Source organism: Microtus oregoni, unplaced genomic scaffold (genome assembly GCF_018167655.1).
Source record: "Microtus oregoni isolate MIOR12 unplaced genomic scaffold, Mior012 000009F_ref0000495, whole genome shotgun sequence".
Classification (NCBI taxonomy): domain Eukaryota; kingdom Metazoa; phylum Chordata; class Mammalia; order Rodentia; family Cricetidae; genus Microtus; species Microtus oregoni.
In genome coordinates, this window is record NW_024543068.1 from 14,385,528 (window position 1) to 14,410,864 (window position 25,337).

Consider the following 25,337-nt stretch of genomic DNA (forward strand, 5'->3'; position numbering starts at 1 on the left):
GGCTTTGATTTTTAACTCATGCCCTGCTGTACGGCAGAAGGTGTCGAGCCAGGGAGGACAAAGGTTTGGACAGGAGGATGGAGATGGAGCAGGGGCAAAGGGCACTGTCTCCATTTGGGGGAAAATTCACAAACTAGAAAAAAGGATAAAGTCAGCTCTGTAGTGCTTGCTGTGGGACTGTGATGCCTTCATTCTGTTCTCCAAAATACCACACACACTCCTTAGGCAGCTCGGGCGTGGGCTTGCCTTGGTGGTTAGAAGAAGAGGTGAGCAGCCTCCGATGTAGGCTGTCACAGCAAAGCATGTCTTGCTGGCTCTGTCCCCTCTCATGTCCCTGGAGATGACAGCCCTCAGTCATCTCACAGACTCACCTAGACAAACATGACCAGAAGTGGGGCTGAGTAAGGAGCCTGCTGCACGGCATGGGGACCTGAGTTCAAATCCCCAGCACCCAGGAATGGCCAGGTGTGACAGTGTGTACACATGTACTCCTAATGCTGGGGGTGCAGAGACAGGAGGATACCGGGGTTTGCTGGCTAGCCAGTCTACCAAATCAATGAGCTACCACCACTCAAAGTGGAGAGTGCTCAAGAAAGACATTTGGTGTCTGCCTCTAGTTTCTGCACACTTGCTCATGCACACCCATGTGAATACACGTGTATGCATTCACTCATCTGTATGAACATTTAAATACACCCCCCCAACTTTCCTGGAAAGGTCTAGGCGGCACTTTGGAGCCCTCTCTTCCTTATTCTGAAGCTCTGATGTAAATTCCACCAATTGGCTGCTTTGCTGGTATTCCATGCGCTGTGCCTGGTTAGTCTGAATGAAACATTCCTTCTACTAGAGAGACTCGAGAGATCCCAGAAGACAGAAGCAGAAAGGCAGTTTGCAATATGCCCCGCCCCCAGCCTTTCCCTTCCCTTCTTCCACTTTGATTCCAGGAGCCAGGGCTCATGAAGGGACAACCCAGCAAGGACCAATGCAACAAATGACCAGGAGCCTCACACTGTGCATCTTCCTCAGCTCCCAGGAGCCACCGTGCACACGGACTATGACAGGCGTGTACCTGGCCAGCCATGAATGGCTACTATGGAGAAGGGGCAGAGTCAGATTAACCCTGAGCCCTCGGGACCTGGGTCCTGGGAGGGCTTAGCCACAGTCTAACAGAGGGCAGGGAAAGCAGCTATTTTGTGATAAGGGACCAAAGGGTCTTGCGGTTGCGTGACTTAGAGCTGAACTTTCCTCCCTGTGTCCAATTATGCTGAATATCATCAGGATGGAACTGGGGCCTCTGGAGAGGATTTCAGAAGCTCCTGAGCTGTACCTTCTCGCTCTGCTGTTCTATTTCCTTTATCCTCCTTCCTGCCATGGATCAGAGGGGACCTTCTTTAAGTCCGGATTTATGCATGCATGCTGGGGGCTGGCGGATTCACACGCGTGCATGCACATTCTTTCACCCAAGATTAAATGCAGCTCTCCTGGCACCCGGCGAGCTGCTGGCAGAGGTACAAATGAAAATGGCAGAAGGGAGGGAGCACCTGCCAGGGACACACTTCTCTGTGCACTTGGGACTCTGGATAGTTCCCCGCTTTAGTCTGATTGCAAAAGCGGCCCTGGCTACACTGCGGCTTTTGACGATAGAGCCCCCAGACGGGGCAAGGAGCAGCCTTTGCAATGAGCAGGAGACTATGGTCACTCTTCTTACTGTCTTGAATATTTTAGGTAGCAGAGGGTTCTTAAGTCTACTTGCGGGCTGAGAAACCAGCAAAGGACACAGTCCGTATCCTTCCACTTTGGTGCTCAAACGCAATGGGGATTGGAGGGTAAGAAAGACCTATGGGGACCCAGCGGGAGGCGGAGTCTGGGATGATGACACTGAGAGATCAGCTGGGACTGTCCAGCCCGCTTAGTACATAGCCTGGGGAGGCTAGCCTCGGTGTTACCCCAGGGAAGAGGATTGGAAGTCATGGCTTCTGTTACAAATACCCGGTCAGGAACCAAAGCAAACCCCTGAGCTGTGGTTAGAATATTCTAAAAAGTACGGTGAAAGAGCTATTGGACCATAACCTGAAAGTGAGCTCACCTTGACTGGTTCATTGTAGGCACAGGTCTGATGGGAAAGGACACATCATTGGTACCTACCCCATCCCAGGACTCTATAGCCTGGGATAGTCATATCATCGCTTGGTGAGAGTTAATCTTGATTTATGACTTTCTACTTGGTTGGCTTGGGAAGAGTCTGGATTATTAGTCAAGATCTGGGGGTGTCTGTCGATACATTTCCAGAGAGGATTAACTTGGGGAAGATGCAGCCTGGATGTGGGCAGCAACTGCCCCCACTAGGCGGGGGGCACGGATGTGATGATAGAAAGTGGCCGGGGGTGGGGAGGTGTCCACAGTGCAGCTTCTCTCTCTGCTTCCTGGCCACTCATGTGTCTGCTCTGCCTCATCCTCTCCACTGCCGTCCATTGAAATCTCCGTAATCAGGAGCCAGAATAAATCACTGAGATGGAAACGTTCTGCCTAACAGACACCCCATGCCTAATTCAGTGTCCTGCCTCGGAATATACACCCTTTTCTTGGTCTCATGGCGTCTTGTGAATTCTTGAAAGTCAAGCTTATGACATCAATTCCTCCCTCCTTTGAATTCTTCCAAAATGGCTTTAGAGGCTACAATTATTTGTATATAATTAGTAACTTATAATTTCTTATGCATTTTCCCAGAACCTACAAGGTTGTTTCTGGGGAGAAATCACATATCTCAACTGTCTTGCATCTCTTAGTAGACCCTGGTGAGGCTTACTGTAGCACAGGTTTGCCATAGATATCACCCAATTGGTGACACAGATTTTACCCATTATTTTAAGGGAACATTGCCCTTTGCCAACAGCACATGCTCGGATTTAATTTTAAAAATTCAAAAAGTAGTAAAAGTCTGTTTCAGAAGGTAGCATTTGAACATGGAAATTAACTTACTATGTAAAAGAGAACCTGATGTAAATAGGGGCGGGGCTTGAAGTAGTGGCAGTGGTGGATCTCAGCTGTGAAGTCACCAGTTGACCGAGAGTGCTAATCTTGGGTGTCTACATAATTGCAGGTGGAGTCAAAACAAAAGCTCCTAGGCACTCCTATGAGGCATTTTCTTAGTGGGGGAAGACCCACCCTAATGTGGGTGGCACCTTCTGGTGGCAGCCCAGATAAGGGGACGAAGGGAGACTGTGATGCCTGCATGCTTGCCCTCACTCTTGTTAACAACCACATCTACTCTGTTGCTGTGGCATTCCTTCACCCATATTAAAATCAAGTTCTTTGGGATTCTGATGTCAACCAAAGACCACGGCTCTCCAGGAATCCTCCAGTCCCTCAGGGCCAAACTGGGACATCCGGTCTCACGGACTGAGTAACTACTGATTCTCAGCCTCTCCAGTGTGTGAGAGTCATGGTGAACCACCCAGACCACATCCTGAAAGCGGGTCTCATTCTATCGACCCCGCACAAGACAATCACCGAGGGGCCTCACCTAGTGACACACCTGATCACGTTCCCACGAGTCACCTGGCTCCGTATCTGACACAGCAGAGGACTGAATAATGCCTCAGTTTCTCGTTTTCTGTGACCAAGAGCTTCTTTGTTTTTTACTTACCCCACTCTTCCACATCAGTTCTCATTTTTCTGAACGTTTTCTTTTTTCTCCTACTAAATGTAATTATTTGTCCATTTCCGTTATAAGGTGTTAGTTATTGGCCTACAGAAACAATCAGGTCTTCTCTGTGACATCAGCTGATCCACAGAGTCACCGCATGGAGGTGACAGAATTCTTTTCAAGGGGAAAGCATGTGCTTCTATTAGCTTGTATAGTCACGTCTCTACACACCACAGACTGGGCTTGCTAAAGTTCTGAGTTGAGCCCATTGATGTCCTCCTCTCCGTTTAACCTTCAAGGGGCCATGAACATCTAGGGCCGACATTTTGGAGAAGGGGTGCTCTGAGCTGCCCCCTCACTCTGAAATTCCACACTTCCATAGTTTTACTTGAATGGTGCTATCAAAGCCATTTGACTATTTAACCCCATCAAAAGCCTTCACCCCAACCTGAGCTAGATAAGCTCGTATTTGGATTTGAACCCCGAGTGATGTTTTATTGAGAGAGGGAGGTGGAGAGGCCAATTATGCAAATTTACACACACACACACACACACACACACACACACACACACACACACACAGAGTGTGCAATTCAAACGTTTGAGTTACCTGAGATTTTCTGAACTGAATTCCGACTCCAGGAATCGAAGGAACTGGTCCCGCCCCACCTGGTCCTTCAGTATCTCGTCAAAAGAGAAGCCCCATCGTTTTACCCGCTGCTGGCTGGGCTCTTTGCTTTGGGGTTGGAAGAGAAGGTTTGAAAAAATGATTAGTATCAAACAGAAGCCACCGTCATATTCTCCCTGATAAATCTGTGTTGACATCACATGTCAAGGAGAACCATGTCAGGAGGAAGTGACAGATACCACAAAACCCATGCTAATCCCACATGTATGCTTTTATACACCAGTGACACCAGGTGGTGAAGAGTTCCTGAAAAGAGGCAGGGGAAGAGGCCATGTCTGGCAAGACTCACCAAAGCGCACAGCAAGTGAATGTTGACTATAGGAAATCTATCCCCACCACCGATGGGGCCTCCCTGGACCACTCCCAGCAGGTACAGAGCCAACTTTCAACTCTATCCTTTCGTACTTTTCCTGTTACCCAGGATATCTCCTGGATCCAACCCTTTGTCTAAGAAACTAGCTCCCCATCTTTTGTTTCTTCTTCAATATCTAAAGGAGAGGTCAGCCTCTGATTGGAGTTGGGTGATACACTGGTTATAAATGAGTGAATTAAACCAGAATAAACCCCATTCAACTTGCTCGGAAACAGCATGCTGCCTTTGCTGATTGCTTTGGCCACGGAGCAGTGTTTGCCGTGTACTAAGCTTTTTAAGCATTTTACATCTACCTGCCAATAGGCTGAGTCCTTAAAGCTGCTCTGTGAAGTACGCTAGGACTATATTTCCATTCCCAAGACAGGGAGGCCGAGGTCTAGTTATCAGTTGTCTCGGCCTCATATCTGGCAAGTGATGGAGTCAAGAATCCAATGTGGTTGTGCGGCTCCATAGCACAGCCTTCAGCTTGCTTGGCAATCTCAACGCCACGGGGAAGAAGTGAATTGGCATCCTCCTCCGGTGCTGAACCAGTACAACAACTCCTTCAGATTCTCTCCTCCCACCTGAAGTCCCTGGGCTGACTTTTCAGGAGACAATAGCTCCTACTTCACAAGTCACAAGCTGGAACCTCCTCTCCCCTCCCCACCCACATCCAGATTCAAAGTGTGCTCTAAAGACCAAGCAGAACCACAGGCCACATCCAGAGCTGCTGAACCAGAGGCTCCAGCTTCTCAAGGGTCCCCAGAGACTTAGTCACAGTCACACTTGGGGACTGCTGGTGTAGACAGAGCTTTTTCCTTTTAGAGACAGATAGGCCCTTGATAGTCCCTAACCATCAGTATATGAGACCATGGGTTTTGCTTATTATAGAGTTGGCATAGCCTCCATATTTCTGCTAGAAGAAAACCAGAGCATTAAAGTGCTTAAAAAGCAAGTAATTGGCAGCCTGAGCAGGAGGGGCCATTTTATAGTCGCGCTGTGCACGCTTGGAGCCACCATTCTCACACGCACTAGTGCGACGGAGGACCTGATGGGAAACTTACGGTACTGGATATATGGTTTAGGTATGAGCCATCAAACCAGTGTCTTCTATTTCTAGGGCAGTGGCCAATAGACTACATGAGGGGTTCAGGGAGGCTCTCGCAGTATGACTTTGCATTTTCAGGGATAGCTTAGTAGGGTCATGGTAGAAGGCCAGGCAATGAGAAATTCCTCCACAAATGATCTCTTGCAAAGTATCAGGCTGGGCTTTTCACAGTAAGACACGACAGCTGATCCTGGATTCTCTTGGAAACAAAGCACATAATTTAAAAAAATTTGGTAACTTTCCAAGGGATTGAAAGTACTGCTTGTGGGAACAGTCCCCTGGAGTTGAAACTACCAGCAAATTTAAGTTCCTGAGAGCTGCAGGAATAGTCTTCCTCCAGGGTCATGCTCTGACCTGGGACAGAGATGTAATCTGCTCCTCACCAGGCAGTGATTCAAGGTTCTGCAGATGGGCCGGTGCTAGCTGTATCCTTGTCAAAGGCTTGAACTTCTCCCAGCATGGTGGACAATTTCAAAGACTTAAGATCAGATGTTTAGAAGCTACTGGAACTCTGTATGGCTGCCTCTCAGGGTGTTACTTTGCTTTGCCAAATAAGGCATCAAGACCCATGCATATGAAAACAAATGTCTTCTCTTGATATAGGATCAGCATGTGCACACAAGAAGGGAGGCCACCAATGGGGCCATGATTGGAAATTAACTGCTTTAAGAAGGAGCTTAAGGGAGCTGGAGAGATGGCCCAGTTGTTGCTCTTGTAAGGGTACCAGGGTTCAGTTCCCAGCACCAGTTTGGTGGTTCACAACAATCTGTAACTCCAGTTCCAGGGTATTCAGTGCCCTCTTCTGGTCTCCATGGGCACCGGGCAAGCACATGACACACATACATACATACAGGCAAAATACTCAGATGCAAAAAATAAGTAAATCTAAGTTTTAAAAGGAGCGTAAGAGTTCTGCCCCAATAGCTGCATATTGGCAACCCAGCTCTGCCTCTTGGCTAGTCAGCTTGGCTGGGGGTAGATTCCTTCACCCAAGTAGAATGAACCAGGCACGATGTAGTCATTGATACACAATAGAAAGGTAGCCTTAAACCTTCCCCATGGAGGGGAGAAGCGACTTACCACAATTCTACAGGCCACACCAGTTTCCTGAGCTCCTGTCCTTCAGTTAATGTTACCACCACAACTACTTCCTTTCGGCCTCCCTATGACACCGTTTTGCTAATGAGTAAATTAGTGAATTCTTCCTGGCTGTGGTCTAGTGACTTGATTGACTGCTCCTCGGTGCTAAGTTTTGGTTGTTATTTTCTTTAGTGAAAGCTGACTTCTCAGAATCTCCAACAGATGGCGTTCGCCATGCTTTCAGACAGAAGCCTATCATCAGCCCCCCCCCCCCCCCAACCCCCGCCCTGATTTTACCTTTTCTTGTTCTTAGACTTTTGGATCTATTATCTTATCTGAGATTGAGAGGGGATCCAGAAACAATTCCCTGTTATTTTATATTACATCTTATACTGATTTGCCCATTATTGGGCTGTTGTCCCTCACTGGACTCTCGCATCTACCCTGCGGCAGACACAATATGTTCTTCATTTTTGCAGAGTCCAAGCATTTCCTCTCATGTCCTCATGACTGGAGCTCAAAAGTAAGTCAGCCTGGAGTTCCCTGAGCCCAGAAGAAGTCTAAAGTCCAGTGAGAAGGACATCTCCAGAGCATCCTATATGGCCACACATGGTTTCTCCTCTGCCATATAACATGAGCACACAATATCTGGGAAGATAGGAAACATGTATGATTTCGAAGGCCTTGAGCAGAGGTTACCTCTCCTGGCAGCTAGCATACTTAGTATTCCCACTTTTGAAAAGACCTTTGTCACTGGCTACTAGAATTTCCCTGGTTTCTAATCTTGGTCTGCCTCTTCTCCCTCCGCTCATTTCCCCCACCCCTACCCTTTGTTTTCCTCTCTCAGAGACAGAAAACAGACTCCTCTCACTTTATCCCTGGGCACAGCCTAACCCTCTGCTTTGTTGCATGAGTCTGCCAAAGCCTTGCCCACAGGACTTGATTTGTGCCCCCAAGTGGCTGGATGTCCTTTGCCAAGCAAGGAGGAATTCTGGTGCCAGGTGGTAAGACAGCAAGTTTTATTGACTTTGTTAGATTTGTATCCAGAGGATTTCTTACTCGGAGCACAGTGCAAAGTAGATCTCAATCCACATAGGCTGGATTAAGGCGAAACAGGAAAAACTGATTCTTGGTTATTTTCTTGGTCATCTTTGGACTTTACTGTACAGACAGGGACTGTCATCAGGCTGAAGGGTGATGTCAGCACTGATCTTGCACTCTGCACTTCTGACAGTTCTGCAAGCCTCTGAGTACAGGCATTCTGCCAGGAGAAGAATTAGGGCTTCGTTTTCACCTGTGTCTACAGAGCTCCATTTGTTTGCATAGATAAGACTCTGTGGCTCTATCTTTTCATAGGTTAGATATTAGCTTAGCATAGAAGCTTGAACAATCACAGCAGAACTAAGTCACCCATTATAGGCAGGTGGTACTGCATGGAGGACAGAATACTGCATAGTTTGACATACATTAAGTAGCAAGGTGGCTTGATCTCTTTTTCTCAAAAGATCACATGCTTCGTTATACATTTAGGGACAGGTGAGAAAATTCATTTTATCATAGTGAATTAGCTTTGGGCCCTTACTTTTCTTCTTTTGCCAACTATCAGCGAAACGACCAAAGGAGAAATAACTTATTCACCTACTGTCCACCCAATCTATACTTTTGAGTGGCAGTTGTGTACCAGTTAGAAGACTAGAAGCTAAAGCGAATCACGGGTCCTCTTTAGAAGTGATCTGGGTGTGTGTGTGTGCGTGTGTGTGTGTCTGTGTGAGACACAGCAGCTGGAGGAGTGGGACAGCCACGCCATTGTGCTGGGTGGTCAGCACGCTTGGGAAGACCCGAGTGAGAAGGAAAGCTAGCTTGGAGGGACAGGTGGCTCAGAAAGACTGGATAGGCAAGGCCCTGAAGCTCAGTAAAATGGATTTTGTTTGTTGTTTTTGTTTTCAACCTCTATCGTAATATCAGGTGGATGGTAAGGCCCAGGCAGTTCAGGGAGGTTTGAGACAAATGAATGAGGCTTGTAGCCAAGCTGGTGGAGGACAGTCTACAACTACAGCAGGGCGGTGGGAGGGAACAGCTGGAGGAGCACAGTCTACAACTACAACAGGGCGGTGGGAGGGAACAGCTGGAGGAGGACAGTCTACAGCAGGGCCGTGGGAGGGAACAGCTGGAGGCCTTGACTCTCTGAGCAGCAGGACTTCAAGAGAGCAGTGGGGTAGGCCGTAGACAGCAGCACATGGAAGAAATCCTGAAATACACAACAGGTTCTACATAATGGAAGCAGCTTGCTAAGAAAGGGGTATGTGTGTCTGTGTGTGTGTGCATACGTGTGTATGTTGTGTGTGTGTTGGAGAGATGCTGACCAGATTCTGATAAAAACAATGAGACCAGAACATAGTGCCACAGTGATGAGAACATAAAGAGAAAACCAAAAAAGCAAAAAAACCCAAAACCAAAACAAACAACAACAATAACAATAACAAAAAACCAGTACAAAACAAAACCAAAAACCAAAAAACCATTTGAGCAATGGAGAGAGTTCCTACCGAAGGGTGTGTGTGTATGTGTATGTATGTGTGTGTGAGAGAGAGAATTAAAATAATAAATTAAAAAACTTTAGAAATATGAATTAAGTGTACCTATACAGTTAAAAACAAGAGAGAGACTAGCATGGAAAATCCAGAAACGGTAATTAAAACAATTAGGACTAGGAGGAGAATGAGGAGAAAAAAAAAAAAGACAACCTGAGTTAATGAAACTTTTAAATTCTTGGATCAGAATGGAAGAGACAGTCCCTGTGTAGTGGTTTGAATAAGGAATATTTCCCATAGTCTCAGGCATTTGTACACTTGGTCCCCAATTGGTGGTGTTCTCCGAGGAGACGTAGGATCCCCTAAGGCCTTGCTGGAGGAAGAAGTATACCACTGGAGGCAGGCCTTGAGAGTTTAAGCCTTGCCCCTTCCCAGTTTTCACTCTGCTTCCTGCTTGGGGTTCAACTAAGTGAACTCCCGGCTTGCCAGCTCCAGCCACGGTGCCTGCTGCCTGTGCCTACTGCCCGTGCCTGCCCCGTTTCCAGCATGGTGATGGGATGCTAACCCTGTGGAATCACAGCCCAAATCAACTGTCCCTTCCAGGTAGCCTTGTCAGGGTGTTTTATCACAGCAACAGAAAGTGACAAGTCACGGTGTCATCAGAGACAGAGTTTCAAAAGTGGACGTCTGTTTGCACGCTGTTCGTTCTCGCAATGTGAATAGAAATGTAAATTCAGACTGTTGGTTTAAAATCCATCATGCTAACATACATCTGGGGATGAGTGCAGGGTGGAAAGGCAGAGGGACGCTTGTGCTTTCAATTACACACATGCCCTGTTATAAATTAGTGATCCTTTTAAACTAAAAAATAAAAGTAAAATGTAACTATGGCTCAAATAGAAACTACAGTCTGAAGAGGCAATGCAAAAGTTGATTAGAAAATCAAAAGTTGGGGAAGAGGAAAAGAAATATAAAAAAAGAAGGGAGGAACTGGGGAAAAAGACAAGCCAAAGCAAATGGGACTTTTGTGTCTCAATATGCAATGCAAAGCCACCACCGGGGTGAAAATGGGACGAGGACAGGTGACTGGAAAGTGACGGGAGAATGAATCTGATAGCCACATGAGAAATCCTCAGTTAACATATTTCTACACCAGTGGAGAAGCAGAAGACAAACTGAGATTTGTTTCAACCTATTGAGTTTACAGAGACAGAAGACTGCTCACTCCAGGGTTTACAACAATGCCGGAGATGGCAACCTTTAAACTGGGGTCATAGAAAAAGGGGGCTTAGTTTTATTTAGGAAAATCTGGCACATGAACTAAAATTAAAATATGCATTCCATTCCAAGTAACTCTCCTTCTGGAAAATCTATAGTAAAAAACCAATTAGACTGGGGTATTCGGATGTTCTTTGATTGTTGTTTATATTACAGAAACAGTCACGAGTTAAATAGTTATGGCTCAGGGATTGGTTAAATAAATTTTACTTCATTCATGCCAGAGGAAAGGTTTTAATAGAGATATTAAAGAGGAGAAGCTAGATATGTGCTTATATATTGCTAATTAAAATAGTATATATATGTGTGTATATGTGTATATATATATATAATGAACTTAATTACATTAAAGATCAGTATATTTTCTGTGCATAAAAATTTAAAAAGATAGGCACTAATTAAGAGTCACTAAAGTATTGAATTCATGACATCCTTAAGGTCTCAGTAAGTTCTACAGTCTCCCTTAACCCAAAGAAACACCTAACATTTTCTTTTATCTAAGGTTAACTTAACATGTACTTGTTTCCTAGCAACAGCACCTATATAAGATGCATATGCATTGAAGGAAAAATACATTAATTTAATTTTAACCCCTCTCCTGGCTAGTTTATGTCAACTTGATACAAGCAAGAGTACTCTTTCCTCCCTGAGTGACTTTTGATCACGATGCTCCATCACATCCATATTAACCCTAACTAAGACAATCCCTGTGTAAATATATGTTACACATGACACATTTTCTCAATCTGCCTCTGGCAGGACCACGGCCCCCTTCATTTCCCAGTCCCTATTGAGTTTTGGGCAGCACATCTTTTGAATCGCAGAACTTCTCTGAGAACCTAGGCTTGCGAAGATTTGATATGAAAAAGGATGGGATGTGGTCTGGTCCTTACACCGAATCAGTAAGGACCTAAGCCAGGGAAGTACATGATATCTGGCTCCTCAGATGTCTCGGGGTTTCCATCAGCAGTGCGCACACCCTGGGAGTCCTCTCGGGGCCTGGGTACCCTGCTGCACTGTGGGAACCAGGGCGGCAGACTACTGGCAGAGGCTCGTCCTGGAAGGCTGATTGGAGGAAAGGAGGAGTTTTCTTCCGTATGCACACCGGGATAGGTTAAGTTTTTTATAGTAAGCATCTATGACTTCGTTAATTGCTACAGGGCTTTCCCACATCTGAGAAAGATAACGGCAAGCACACCAAAGAGAAAGAGAACATGGGAGTCATGGAGAATAAAAGGAATCCGAGCGCAGAGCCGAAGGGGTGCCACAAAGAGCTGTCTCCGTGTGTCATGGGGACTTGGCTATGCCCCAAGTTCCCCTGAGCTGTTAAGTCAACACACTTGCTTCTCTCCTAGGGCAGAGCCAAGTGCTGATGAAACTACCAATGCCGTAACCCCAGATGCCCAGCCTGATGCCAGCCCAGCTCCGGAGCCCTTTGTCTGTAACCTCAGATGCCCAGCCTGAGGCCAGCCACAGCTCCCGAGCCCTGCCTAGGTTCCAGCCCCAATGCTGCTGCATTCTAACTGGGTATCCTTGGGCAAGTTCACCAGCTCTGCTCTGCCTCAGTTTCCTCGTCTGTTCCATGGTGAGAATAGTGTTTGCAGCTGAGGGGGTTTGATGAAAGTGCTGTGAGGTAAGGGACAGTGTGGAGAGGGGCTAGCTGGGATCCTTGTGATCTGAAGGAAAGGAGACAAGTGGAGGCAGCGGAATCTTCCCTTCCAAGCACCCATGTCCAGGAAATGGCGAGGAACTGTGCCAACTACCATGACATAGAGAGGTCCAGAGAAAGGCCAGAGAGACTCTGCAAAGAACTGTGTCCAAACCAAAGCTGCAAGGAGGAAGGAACCTCAAGCAAACAGATGTCAGTATAGAGGGTACTTGGGCCTTTTCTCTTCTGGTCTTATTCAAATTAGAATAGGGAATAGGGTAATTGCATGAGATAATGGATTTTCCCCCAACAACCCTCCCACTCCCAAACATAATAATTATTATTATTACCTCATCTCTATGTCCCATAAAGTGATGTCATCGCTGATCCAAGGATTAGATGGCTCTGCTGGCGTTATGAAAGGGTCATACTCCACATACTGCTCTGTGTAAGCGATTAAGCTGTAGAAGGAAGCAAGGCAAAGAAGCTCTGAGTTCCCGGGGAAGCTCTCCGTTCTGCCCCCACACCAGCACCAGAGTGTTCGCAGGGAAATCCCACTCCGGTGTCTGACTAGCTGAGCCGCTCCCCATTGTCCGATTCCCTTCCTGTCACAAATGCTAATTTTGCCCCGTTGTCACAGGTTTCAGTAGACACACGCTGTCCTCTCCCAATATTTAACTCTTTCCCGGAACCTCGGTGCCTCTCCCCCTGTTAATGCCAGGTTTACTGACACAGAGGTCCCAACTCATTGGCGTGATACCCAACCGCCAAACCCAACCTCCAAAGATTATGGATCTCAAAAACAAGTAGAATCCACAGGAAATAATTCCACAGTTCTTCCAGAATTCCCAAATGATTCACTTGCTGTATAGGTTTTTAAATCCCACCTGACCCCGACATGGCATAGGTAATTACAATCTAATAGCTATGACTAGCTAACATGTATATAGAAAATAGAAAATGTCTAGGAGCAGTGCTGGCTCTCCTGACATACAAAGGGGAGAGCGCATGTGTGTGTGTGCGCACATGCATTTACACATACATACAGACGTGTGTGCATTTGATAAGCCCAGTGAACCCAACTGCCTATCACACAGTACTAAACGATCATATGCCGGGGCTGGAGGAATGGGGGCACGGAGGAGCAACCATGCTGGCCGGCTGTCTTCCCCCTCTGTCTTTTGCTTCTTCCGGCATTTGACTGAAATCATAGGCTTTAGTAACTGTTCTTGATTTACTAATTTTCAACATGGACGCCGCTTCTACCATTGGTCTTCTAGCCTCCCCATTCCCTGCCTTCTGATGAGCTTCCAGATGTGCTCACCCAACCACCATTGTCAAATCCGTGCCCAGATTATTAACGGGATATAATTGTTGACCGCTAAGTTAAGCAGCACCCTACTCTTTCTCAGTGTTTTAACAGATCTGTAACAGATCTAGAAATAGATTTTTCCCCTACATCACATATCAGATACTCTACCAGGCTCCCCCGCCTCCAGAAGGCACCCTCTTCTGCAGCCCTTGATCGCTGGCCCCCTGGACCTGACCCAGAGCCATCACTGTGGGGCTCTCTTCACTGTGTATTGAGCCCTTGTCCCGCGGATTCCATGTCTGGCTCTCGGGTTTACATATAGCTGCGATGAAGCGCATCCGTTACCAGCTTTCTAACAAAGGTGTGTGAGAGTTAAATGTTTGAGCGCTGGAGGCCTAAAAATAAAAGCTCCCTGTTCATCTCAGTATTTGACCGATAGCGGTCGGCAGAGGTCACTGTGCTAAAAGTCACCCTCCTTCAGAATTTTGAAGGCATTGCTCTATAATTTTGGCATCCGGTGCTACTATTGAGAACTCTGGGTCCATGCGACACGTTATTTTGTCAGTTTCTCTCTATGTGGATTTAGGGTTTATTTTCTTGCTGAAGTGCTCTGCAATTTCATGATGGCCTGTTGTTTTTATTCTTTATACTGAGCACAACGTGAAATAAATTTTAAAATACTCCCATAAGTTTTATTGCTTTGCTATTTTAATACTCTTAATCTCCCAGTTTTCTTGTTCAACATGACAATTTTTTATTAACACACGAGCAGCTTGAACTATGATTCCAATTTTTCCTTTAGTATTATTTTATCTCCTTGTTTGACTGTCTTTTGACCTACCTAGTTATGTATTTAAAACTTAGGTGGACACACTCTCACGACTTCATTCTTTTCAATACCAAGTTTCTTGTTTTTAATCAATGAAATGTCCTCTCATATATCGAGGGTCACTAATTCTCTGTATACATTATTTATTTCTTCTGTTTGTTGTTTTTGTTTCTCTATGTCCCTTCCTTCAGTATACTGTCAACAGTATGCCTTCAATCTGGGGTTTTCCTGGAAGATATAGAAAAATCTCTGGACATCCATTTGTACTGAAGAGTCAAGTATGCAAAACCAGCTTGGAGGTAGGGTGTGCATGTGGACAGTCTATAAACCGATGGGTATCCTGGGTAGGTCCCAGCCAGCCTGCTTTTTTTTTCTTTTTTTAAATTTATTTATTTATTAAAAATTTCTGTCTCTTCCCCGCCACCGCCTCCCATTTCCCTCCCCCTCCCCCAATTAAGTCCCCCCCCCCCCCCCTCAGCCCTAACGCACTGGCTTTGTGGGAGCCTAGGCAGTTTGGATGCTCAGCCTGCTTTTTTTATTTGAGCTCTGAGATGGAGCTAGGCTCTTTCCCCCGAGGGCATTCGTTTTTCTCTAAGCACTTGTTAGTGAGCCCTTCCTGCAAGGCCCATGTTGTAAATGTTGGAGGCTTTATGGACCAAATAGATTTATTTCAGCTCTCCCACTGATACACTGAGGGGGTGGGGAGTACCACCCCGTCTGGACCCAGAAGCCCCATAGCTCAGTAAACAGACCGTCTACTGACTATCTCGACTTCACTTGGCCTCAATGATGTCGAATGTACCTGAGTTGAGGTTATGCGGCTCAGTTTCTCCAGAGAGGAGGGAGAGACTGGCTTGCAGGAGGAGGAGGAGATCTAAGGACAGAGTTCTCTAGAGGCAGACTGGACTTGTTTAGAAGCTGTCAGCTCATGTCTCAATCTTGTCCTCCACGGTTCTCATGACTCCAGGAGGCAGTAGGAGATCTGACTTTGAACTGGCCCACTTTGAACCACACTTCTGCTCCAGCCTGCAGATTACAGTGTTCAGCATTCTGACCTTACCCACTTCCTTTTTGATCAAATTTTGAAATATTATGTTAGCAAAATTACAAAAAGCTGTGTGCAACCCCAACACTTGGGAGCGTAAGGCAGAAGATGCTGAATTGGAGGCTAGCCTGGGCTATTTAGAGAGGCCCTATCTGAAAACTGACCAACCGGCCATACAAATTATACAAACCACTGCCCGACTGAAAAATTCAAATATCTACAAATCGAGAAATGAAGGCCTGTGGGTTATGGTTCTCAACGTCATAGAATTTTCTTTCTTGGGAAAATGTGTTGAACCCATTAATCTGTCAATTTGTTAAGCTTGTTTAGGACAGATGAAGGGTCTCCTCCTTCCTGGGCACCGAGCCCGTGGTAGGCTCTGCGCAGGCACTGTGAAATCATGGTCAGTATCAATCCGACACTCTTCACGTTGATATTGTAGGTGGACACTATGGCAGGGACAACCTGATTTCCTAACTAGCAGCTGTGGACTCCTCGTTGCTAACCTGAGCAAACGGACTGAGCCTAACAGCTCGCGGAACTACCCATGCACACCAGCATCCTCATTTTATACACTCTGTGGATGGTTTCAGATGATATGAAAAGATCACAGCTGAACCTCCTGGATCTTAATGAGTCTTTCAAGCCAGGGCTGCTGGAAACAGTTGGTGCCAGACTTTTTGTTATCAGAAACTTTCACGAACTCTAGATGACCCCCGCAGCCATTTCCACTTTGGCCCGAGGAAGAGGAAGAGCACTCCCCCTGGAGGAAGGACTAATTACTAATCACCGCTACGAGGGAAAGTCCTCCCCCCCCCCCCCCCCCCCCGCCCCACACACAGTAAGTCTCAATGATTATGAATGGTGCTAAGACACACGATTCTGACTGGCCCAAACCAATGGCTGACTGGTCCAAACCCAGGGCTATATAAACAGTCTGCTCAGACTCACTCAGTGAGAGTGCTGGGAGATGCTCTTTTGTGCCACCTTCTCTGGTGTTGCAGCATTTGGCCCTATAAAAGGGGTCTCCACAGTGATATTGTCTTGCTTACTGAGCTGGTAGCACCAAGAAAGAGACAGCAGACAGCTCTGGTGATGGTAGTAGCTGCGATGTAGCTGAAAAAGGCATAGTGAGGGGCGGTGGCCTTGGCACGATTGCTCTATATGAAGAATATGTGGCCATGGGCCCAGGCATGGCCAGCAGTAGCGAGCCTCACACCTAACAGCCTGCTCATCTCGTTAATAAACCCCGACTGAATGTCCTTGTCCGAATGATCTCAACAGTGCCAGAGACTGGCTTCCTGAGTGACAGGCAATCTCACCCCCAGCTCCCAAAAGATGTCCCAGAGGAGGCGGACAGCCTGAGTCATCTCAGCAGCATGCTGGCAGCTTCTGTCAGAGATCTGAGGTCTGAGATCTGAGAGCATCCAGGAAGAAGAGAGGAAGCAAGAAGATGAAAGAGAGGGGGCTAGAGGATGAAAGGCTGCGAGGAGTCACCTGTCTGGCCTGTCTTCAGGATCATGGGTCTCAGTCCCGAAGCTGAATGTTGTGATACCGGATGCCGCCCAGAGGCAAGGGTTCCAATGCCCGAAGCTTGCAGAGGGGTTAGCACACTCACAGGGCTGAGACTCCATACCTAAGGACTGAACGAAGACCCTGACACTGGAGTATAGCTCGCCACTGCTACCTGCTGCCAAACACAGAAGGAAGCTAAAGTTGCCAAAGACCAGCGTTTGGAGAGTGTCTGTGAAAGTTAATACCATCAACTTGATAGGATTTAGAATCGGGTAGCAGACCAAGTCTTTAGGTGTTATTTAGATTCTGTTTAGCCTCTAGTCGTGTCTGGGAGGGGTTATCTTGATTGATTAATTAGAATGGGCAGCATCCTTCCCCAGGCTGGGGTCCTGGACTCAGAAGGAGGAGAACGTGAGCTGAGCACCGGCAATTGTCCTCTGCTTCCTGACTGCGGGTGCCATGTAACCAGCTGCCTTAAGCTCCTGCCATCACGGGCGTTACTCTCAAACTGTGAACCAAGAAGGGTCTTTCCTTCCTTTGGTTGCTTCTGTCATGGCAGTAGAAAAGCAACTAATACACCATCTTCTTGACGACAAACAGCAGAAAACCTTCTGCTCTATCATTAGTGAAAAGTTCATTTTTATTTTCAGTCATCTAGTGCCATGCTTGGGGAGGAAGTGAAGAAAAAGAATAGTTTATTATATATAATTACACATTACATATGTGTAATATATATAATTTACTTATAGTTTATCATACTTTAATCATCTCCTTTATAGCAAACACAGATTTTTAATATATTTTTAGTATGGTCTAGTGCATTGCTCTCATATAGGGTTTTTCCCTTTTCCTTTATCTAATCTTGCTGTGATGTGGACCTTAAATGTCCCCTAAAAATTTGTGTGAAGGCCTTGTTCCCTGTGTTCAAAAGTCCTGGGAGGTGAATCCATGTGGTGTAGGCCTGGTTCCCTGTGTTCAGATGCAGAGCCCTGGGAAGTAAGTGCATCATAAAGGCTCTGAGCTCATGAGTGGATTGTCTTTTATGGATTCATGACCTAATAGGCCATAGTGTGGAGTGGACATTTAGGAGGTGGGGTTTAACCAGAGGAGGAAGTAGGTCATTGGGATCATGCCCCAAAGGGTGGATTTTGTCTTGGCTCTTCTCTTCTCAGTCTTGGTTTCCTGGTCACTATGAGGTAAACAGTTTGGTTCTGCTGTGCTGTTCTGGCTTTCCATGGACTCAAAAACAATTGAACCAATGGACACAAACTTCTGAAGCTATGAACTAAACCTTTCGTCCTTTTAGGTTGATTTCCTCAAGTAGTTTGTCATAGTAACAGCATGCTGACTTACACACATCTTCCACCATATCTATCTGGAAATCATATCTGTAACTAGGATAATGTGGCCTAGGGATATGAACCGTTTATAATTGCTAGTCCACAATAAAACTTTCCTCCCTAAGTACGGCTAGCTGTGAGCCACAGTTTCCTCTACCACAACAAAGTCACAGCCACACCTTCTACCACTAAACTGCAAAGGGGAAATAAGGTTAACCAGCCTAATGCTGAAAATGCAGAAACACTAGGCAGAGGTGCCTTTGCTAAACAAAGTGTGGTCCATAACCAGCAACACAGGTGTTCCCCGTACGTTGTCAGAATGCAGAGTCTTAGACCCTGGGCTCTCCTGAGTCAGAGTCTTCATGTGAATAAGGTCCCCAGGTGACTCGTGTGCCCATGAAAGTTTTAAAAATTGGATAAATTTTCTGAAGCATACAGGATATAGAGTGTTTTATCCATTAAGTCATGATGGTAAGCTCTAGGTCCAGGGAGTAACCCTGTCTCAACAAATGGGTGGAGAATGGCATTAACCTTTGACCTTCTCATGTGCACACACAATCTGGTATTGCTGGGAAGAGAATCTCAGTGAGGGGCTGTCTAGCTGAGATGGACCTGTGGGCATGTCTGTGGGGGGAACTGTCTTGATTGCATTAACTGAGGTAGTTAGATCCACCCACTGTGGGCAGTACCATTCCCTGGGTTTGGGTCCTGGACCCTATGAAAGCGAGTGGAGTAGTAGGCAGGCATGCATTCATCTTCTCTGCTCTTGAGTGTGCACATGACCAGTGGCTTCAAGTTACTAGCTTGAATTTCCAGTAATGATGGGGATGATGGACTGTAACTTGCAACTGTAAGCTGAGAAAACCATTTCCCTCTTAAAGTTAGCTTTGCCAGGTGTTTAGTTACAGCAAGAGGAAGGACACATGTGCATGAACCTGCACACATGCTCCCATGCGCACACACACACACACACACACACACACACACACACACACACACACCATAATTAAGGAAACTGCTAATTCTAGTTTTAAAGATGGCTGTCGGTTTCCTGACCCCTTGGAGCCCCCTTGTCCTCCTAAATATAGACCATCACCAGAGGGCAAAAGAAGCAGTGGTCTATGTTGGAAGATGTTTGTTTCAGTTCTTGGGTGGCTTATTTATCTGGTCTTTATCAAGTTCACATTATGGTATAAAATGACCTTGTTGAACACTCAAGACCATTGACTAAAAACCAGGAAAATATTTCAAAAGAATCTTGCACATCTTCTGCGGACACAGAATGCATGATTGAAGCCACCATGCATAGAGGGGGTGCATCATCCCTGTCCTGTGAGCCTCCTTTGAGGTTGGTGTCCTGACAGATAGGGATTCGTATAAAAGGGCTTTGCAGTGTTACAAGAACAGTGCACAGGGCAAGCGCGCTCAGGAAGGAACAGGAGCAGATGCACGAGTGCCCACGCCTGGGAGCCACTCCTTTGTCACTTGGACTAATTTCATTCATCCTGAGAGAAATGAGATTGATGTCACAAATACCACAGACTTAGTGGCTTCAAATAGCACGAGTGTGTCCTCAGTTAAAAGTCCAGAACCCCGGGCTCAGCAGGGCTGCATTCCCTTCCAAGGGTCCAGAGGGGATCATTCTTGCTTACTGAAGCTTCTAGTGGCTGCAGGCTGTCCAGTCCTTGACTGTGGCTGCAGTACTGCAGTCTCTGTCTCTAGGGGCCTTCCCCTGGGTCTGCAGCTTGACCTTTCTTCTCATTTGACCCCATCACTTCTCTTTGCTTTTCACTTTCCTTTCTCCCTTTCCCCTCCCCTCCCCTTCTCTCCCCTCTCCTCCCCACCTTTCCTCTCCTCCCTTCCTTATTCTCCCCTTTCCTTCTTTTCATTATATGAATGTTTATCCTTGGGTTTATGTCTCTTCTGGGCAATTCATCTAATAATCTTAAAAAAATTATTCGAAAATTTCGTATTTGTATACAATGTGATTTGCTCAAAAACACCCTGTTCTTTCCCCTCCAACTCCTTCCATTTCCCCACCTCATTTCACACTCTTAACTTCACATATGCTTTATTAATAACCCACTGGGTCCACTTAGTGCTGCCAGTAAGTGCACGGGTGTGGGGCTGTACCCCAGAGTATGGGCAACCCCCAGGGCCACTTAGTCACCTCTACAAAGATGCTCTTCCCACACAAGGCCACATTCGTAGGTTCTACAGGTCAAGACCTGGACATCTCTCTTTAGCGGGGAGAGGGTGGCTATTCAGCCCCATAGCACAGAACATGTAAACAGTATGGGGCCATAGGGGACAAAACTGGGCCACCTGACTGCTTCAGATCAGCACAAGATAAGTCATCAGCAAAACAACCTAAATTCGGCTTAAGAGGTGGGGATGGCAGGAACTAAGACGTTCCCGAGTGCCGCAGGCATGAGGTGACAGTTGGAGCCTCTCTGACTGTGACACACTTGGGTATCCATGGTGGTATCCCAATCTGAGATGACGCAAACAGTTCCCGGGTCTTCCTTCCTCCAGCCGTGACCTCGCTGTCTTTCCAGGATATCTGCCTTGGCCGTTGCAAGGATGTCTGCCTCAACCGGCTTTGCGTCTCAAAGAAAAGCTCAAGGCAAAAGGTGAGACATCCTACTCTCGCTAAATTATAAATCGGAGGGAATTTTTTTTTTAAGTTAGAAGTAGATTCTCATGAAGTAGAATGTGGGAATGGACGAAGCAACTTTCCTACTCCTCTTTCCTCTGCTCTGCTTGGGTTTCTGAGAGTTGGGCTGGGGGTTTCAACCTGGAAGGAGGTAGCCAACTCCGCAGGTCAGGGTGCGGGGCTAAATCTCTAGGTGGATACCTGAATGAGAACAGAGGAAACATCATAGAGGGGAAACACCTCAGAAAAGGCTGGGATGAGAACTCAGGGAGCCCTCCGGCATCCAGAGTGACCTACGGGGTGAGGCTGCCTGTCTGAGCACACAAGCAGCCACTGAGGCAGCTATAGACCCAGCCTTCAACAGTAGAATCTCAAAGGGCCAGGCAGTAACTATGGATTGGGAAAACTCAGGCCAGGATGACAGGTTCTTAGAGGTATTTTAGGGAAGGTTGGGAAGGGATGCATCTTCGGGGAAGTGAGCGGAGGAGGGGCTGGTGAGGCTGAATGGAGAAGCTGGTCCAGGACAACAGGGTTGAGGGCACAAGGCAGGGTTTTGGGATAGGCAATAGGCATGAATGGAATTGTTCCCGAGATACAGTCCAGACAAGGGACAGGATAAGCTGCAGAGGAACACGGGGAGAAGCATAGGGACCCTAGCAATAGAATTTGAATCAAGACAATGACAGAGGTCTACAGCCACATTGACAGTGATGGGTGGAACTGGACGTGAAGGAGATTCATTCTACTGACAAAGGATTTGTTTTAAGTTTATGTAAGTGAAGTTGATTAGAGGCTTCATGAAGTATCATAAAATCACATGGGCTCCAGTGTTATATTTCATGGGATCTGTTGAACTGTCAGAAGCAGTCACATCTGCCTACCAGAGAAAAAGCTGCTTAGTGATGTAGGGGTGTTAGAGATGGCGAGGGTGAACCGTCTGATGTAGAGAATCTTAGAGAAAAGGAAACGTTGGGGTTGCGCATTTGTTCTAATAATTCTGTAATAAATTACCCCAAACTCAGTCCATAAAATAACATCAATGTATCATTAGCCTAGTTTTGAGGGCCAGAGCTGGAATGGAGCTCACTGAGGTAGAATTGGGTGTCAGTTGGGCAGTATTTCTTTGGTGTGAGGGAAATGCTGGGGAAGAATCCATTTTCTTACCTCATCCAGCTTCTAGGGACTTGCCACTCACCTTGGCTATGGTCCTTTCCATCTCCAAAGCCTAACTTGACAGATTCATTGTACGTTGTGATGGGTTTCAGTATCTATTTTGTAGTACACATATTTTTGTATCTCTATAAAATTTAGGATCCACAAATGAGAGAAGATATCATCCTTGTCTTTCAGAGTCTGGTTTATTTCGTTTAGCACGGTGCTCTGCAGAGTAACGTGCATTTTCTTGGACATTCATATTAGTGACTCCGTGATTTTTCCAGGCTATTGCTTTGGTTACTCTCTTGGTTTTTTTTGGGGAGGGGGTGCTGATCTTACCAGAGAGAGTGAGAAAGGGTTCATTACTAAGATGAGGTGAGAGAATTCCTTGTACCCAGCAGACAGAGCTTTCTCCTCTACTTCTCCATCTCATCAGACTGTCACAAGACCTGAGATCCAGGCCTGTGACTGCCTACTTTCTCTCTTGTCCTCCATCTGGGCTGGAAAGGTCTTATTCTTGGGAGTTAGAGTTTCCGAGGTGAAGATGCAGAAAGAAAATAAAGCATTGAGCATCTATATGGGGTAAAAAAAAAATCTAAGCTGAATGCAGAAATTGAAAGGCTTAGGACTTGCTTCTAGATGATCCAGAGCCATTTCCTAGTTGTAACAGGAGGTACAAAATGAGGCAGAGACATTGCCTGGGAAGACCGCGAATCAGCTGAGCTGTCTTGAGCCTGGGACTGGCTCTCTTGGAAATCTACGGGATGATGATAGGGACCTAAGCAGTGGAATAGTCTCCAAGATGGGTGAAAGCAGGCACAAATGTATCTCTGGTGTCCTGCTGGGTTCTACTCAGCTGAGGAGTGCAACCTGAAATGCACACAGGGCTATCAAGCATTGTCAGGGCTCTGCTTGCAAGCCTTGCTCCTGGCCACTGTTGATTTATCCAGGGCCAGCTGCCCGCCTTCGCTAGGACCAATGTGTTTCCATTGAAGCTGCAGGAATGGAGTTTGTTACATCTGCTATTGCTTGTCTATAATAGCAGAACTCCAAGGCTTCACAGAAAGGGGACAGGGCTAATAGTGTCTGAGGACTCTAGAGATGCCCAAGGTTCTGGCCCTTCCTGAGCTAACGTAGCATGACTGCCAGCCCAGTGCCTAACTCTGAAGCACCTCTTTGCATTCTGGGAACTAATAGATTCTCCTTTTTGCTGAACCCGAGTATAAATTATAATTACTTTGCTTTGAAACCTAGCAAACATCCTTGGGATGGGGAGGAAGGTGATGGGCATAAGAAGACCAAGTTCAACAAGGCAGCTGTTTCAGCTTTGACAGGAGAGGCCCTCGATGCCCCCAAAACATGTCCTTCCTGGTGGCATACAGATAACAAGATGAGTGGACTTTACTCAGGAGACCCAAGACAAAGAAAAGGCCAGGCAGGCAATGAAGGAGGTAACCATGATCAATACGTAGTACTGTTTGTGTCCAAAGTCAATATTAATGATCACAGAAAGACTTGGGGACTGGCATCACAAGCAAGGAGGCAAATAAAACCAAAGGCATATAAAGGGCTCTGTAGGGTGCCTGATGCAGTTGCATGTGGGCAGCGATGGACCATAAGTACATGGATGTGACAGGCACAACAGCAGAACCAGAGGAATTGGGAAATGGAAAGTAAATATAAGAAATACAGAAGATGTCTGTTAAGGACAATATTTGTCATCTGACACTTTCAAAATTCTTAGCCCCTTACTCTTTACTCCTGTTGAATGTCTTATTTTCCTATTAACAAATGGCAAATTCTCACACCATCAGAAGTGGTTAACTTACTGAGTTCTGGCAAAGATGCTGACTGCTATTGCCAGAGGCTTTGAGCGGGCTCTTGGGTGGAGGTGTGGAGTAGGATATTTCTGTCTCATCTTCCTGAGCAGGTGCTGTAAGGCTGGACCACCTGTGGTCAGTGTGGACCACCTGTGGTCAGCGTGGACCATCTGCGGTCAGTGTGTCCTTTAGCACAGTATTCTCCACCCACGGAAGTCATCAGACCCCACTGTATCATGAGATGGTGCTGGCATGGAGCTAGTCGCAAAGGCATCATTTTGTCCCTTTTCTTTGTGAAGAAAGAGTCACACGAAAATCATAGGCTGGTCTCAAACTCACTATGTAGCTGAGGAGGACCACAAACTTTTAATCTTCCTGTCTCTATCTCCTGGCTGCCAGGGTTGCAGGTATGCACCACAACACCTGTATGGGGTATCGGGACTTGAACCTGGGGCTTCATCTATGATGTGCAAACTCTCTACCAACTGAGCTACACGCATGGCTAGCCATGCAAAGTCGGTTCCTAATTATACTCAAAGTTCAAGAGAACAAAGTAGATATTGATTCAGGCTGTAATTCTGACCTACCGTGATATATTTGGAGAGGAAGGACACGAAAAAGGGACTTCAGAGAACACCTAGTCTACTCACTTTAAAAAGCTTGGAGGCAAGTTTTAGATTCCACCCTCTCTTCCTCAACAACAACAACAACAAAAACCTCATAATTTCCGCAAATGTTATGTGATATGATACACACAAAAAATTATTAAGATAAGCCAAGGAAATAACAGATGCTGTCTGCCATAGTGAAACAATACCCGGGAGGGCGTTCCTGGAGCCCAGTGCACACCTATGATTTTGGCTGAGGAAGCAGAGAAGTTGAGAAGGCATTGACATTGGGAATTGCTACAGAAAAAGGTTTGGCCTGCAGCTGGGGACAGCATTACTGCAGAGAAAACCCGGTGTGGGATCTGATGCGCCGTGCCAGGTGTCTTTTGTCCCCCATATAAGAAATGTACTAAAAATGCGTTAAGGCATTCGTAAAGTCAGAGCCTTTGAGAATGTGGAAAAGCCAGAAAGCCCATGTACAAGAGATGTGGAGGGGTCACTCTTGCTTCCTTGCTTGGGTGTGTGTGGTTTCTACACAGTGATACTCAAAAGGAAACTGGGACAGAAGGGAGCTGATGGGAGAGGAGACAAGATGCAGACCTCTTTACGGGCAGGGAGGAAGGTGGTAATCTTTTCCAGGTGGGAGAAGGGGGGGGGAAAGACCAGAAAGAACCCCTTGATTTCAGGTCACCCGGAGACGAAGTACTCTGGAGGAAAACTTGGGTT

General features: G+C 46.4%; 1 protein-coding gene across 5 annotated transcripts in view; it reads right to left on the reverse strand.

Annotated features, from left to right (window-relative positions):
• Rgs6 (regulator of G protein signaling 6) overlaps positions 1-25,337 on the reverse strand; it is a 513,656-nt gene that overhangs the window by 49,475 nt on the left and 438,844 nt on the right. For all 5 annotated transcript variants that reach the window (XM_041658039.1, XM_041658042.1, XM_041658043.1 and 2 more), the window contains exons 13-14: positions 12,682-12,792; positions 4,257-4,382 (exon numbers count right to left, since the gene is read on the reverse strand). In XM_041658039.1, the coding sequence (XP_041513973.1) occupies positions 4,257-4,382; positions 12,682-12,792 (237 nt within the window). The remainder of the gene's footprint in view (positions 1-4,256; positions 4,383-12,681; positions 12,793-25,337) is intronic.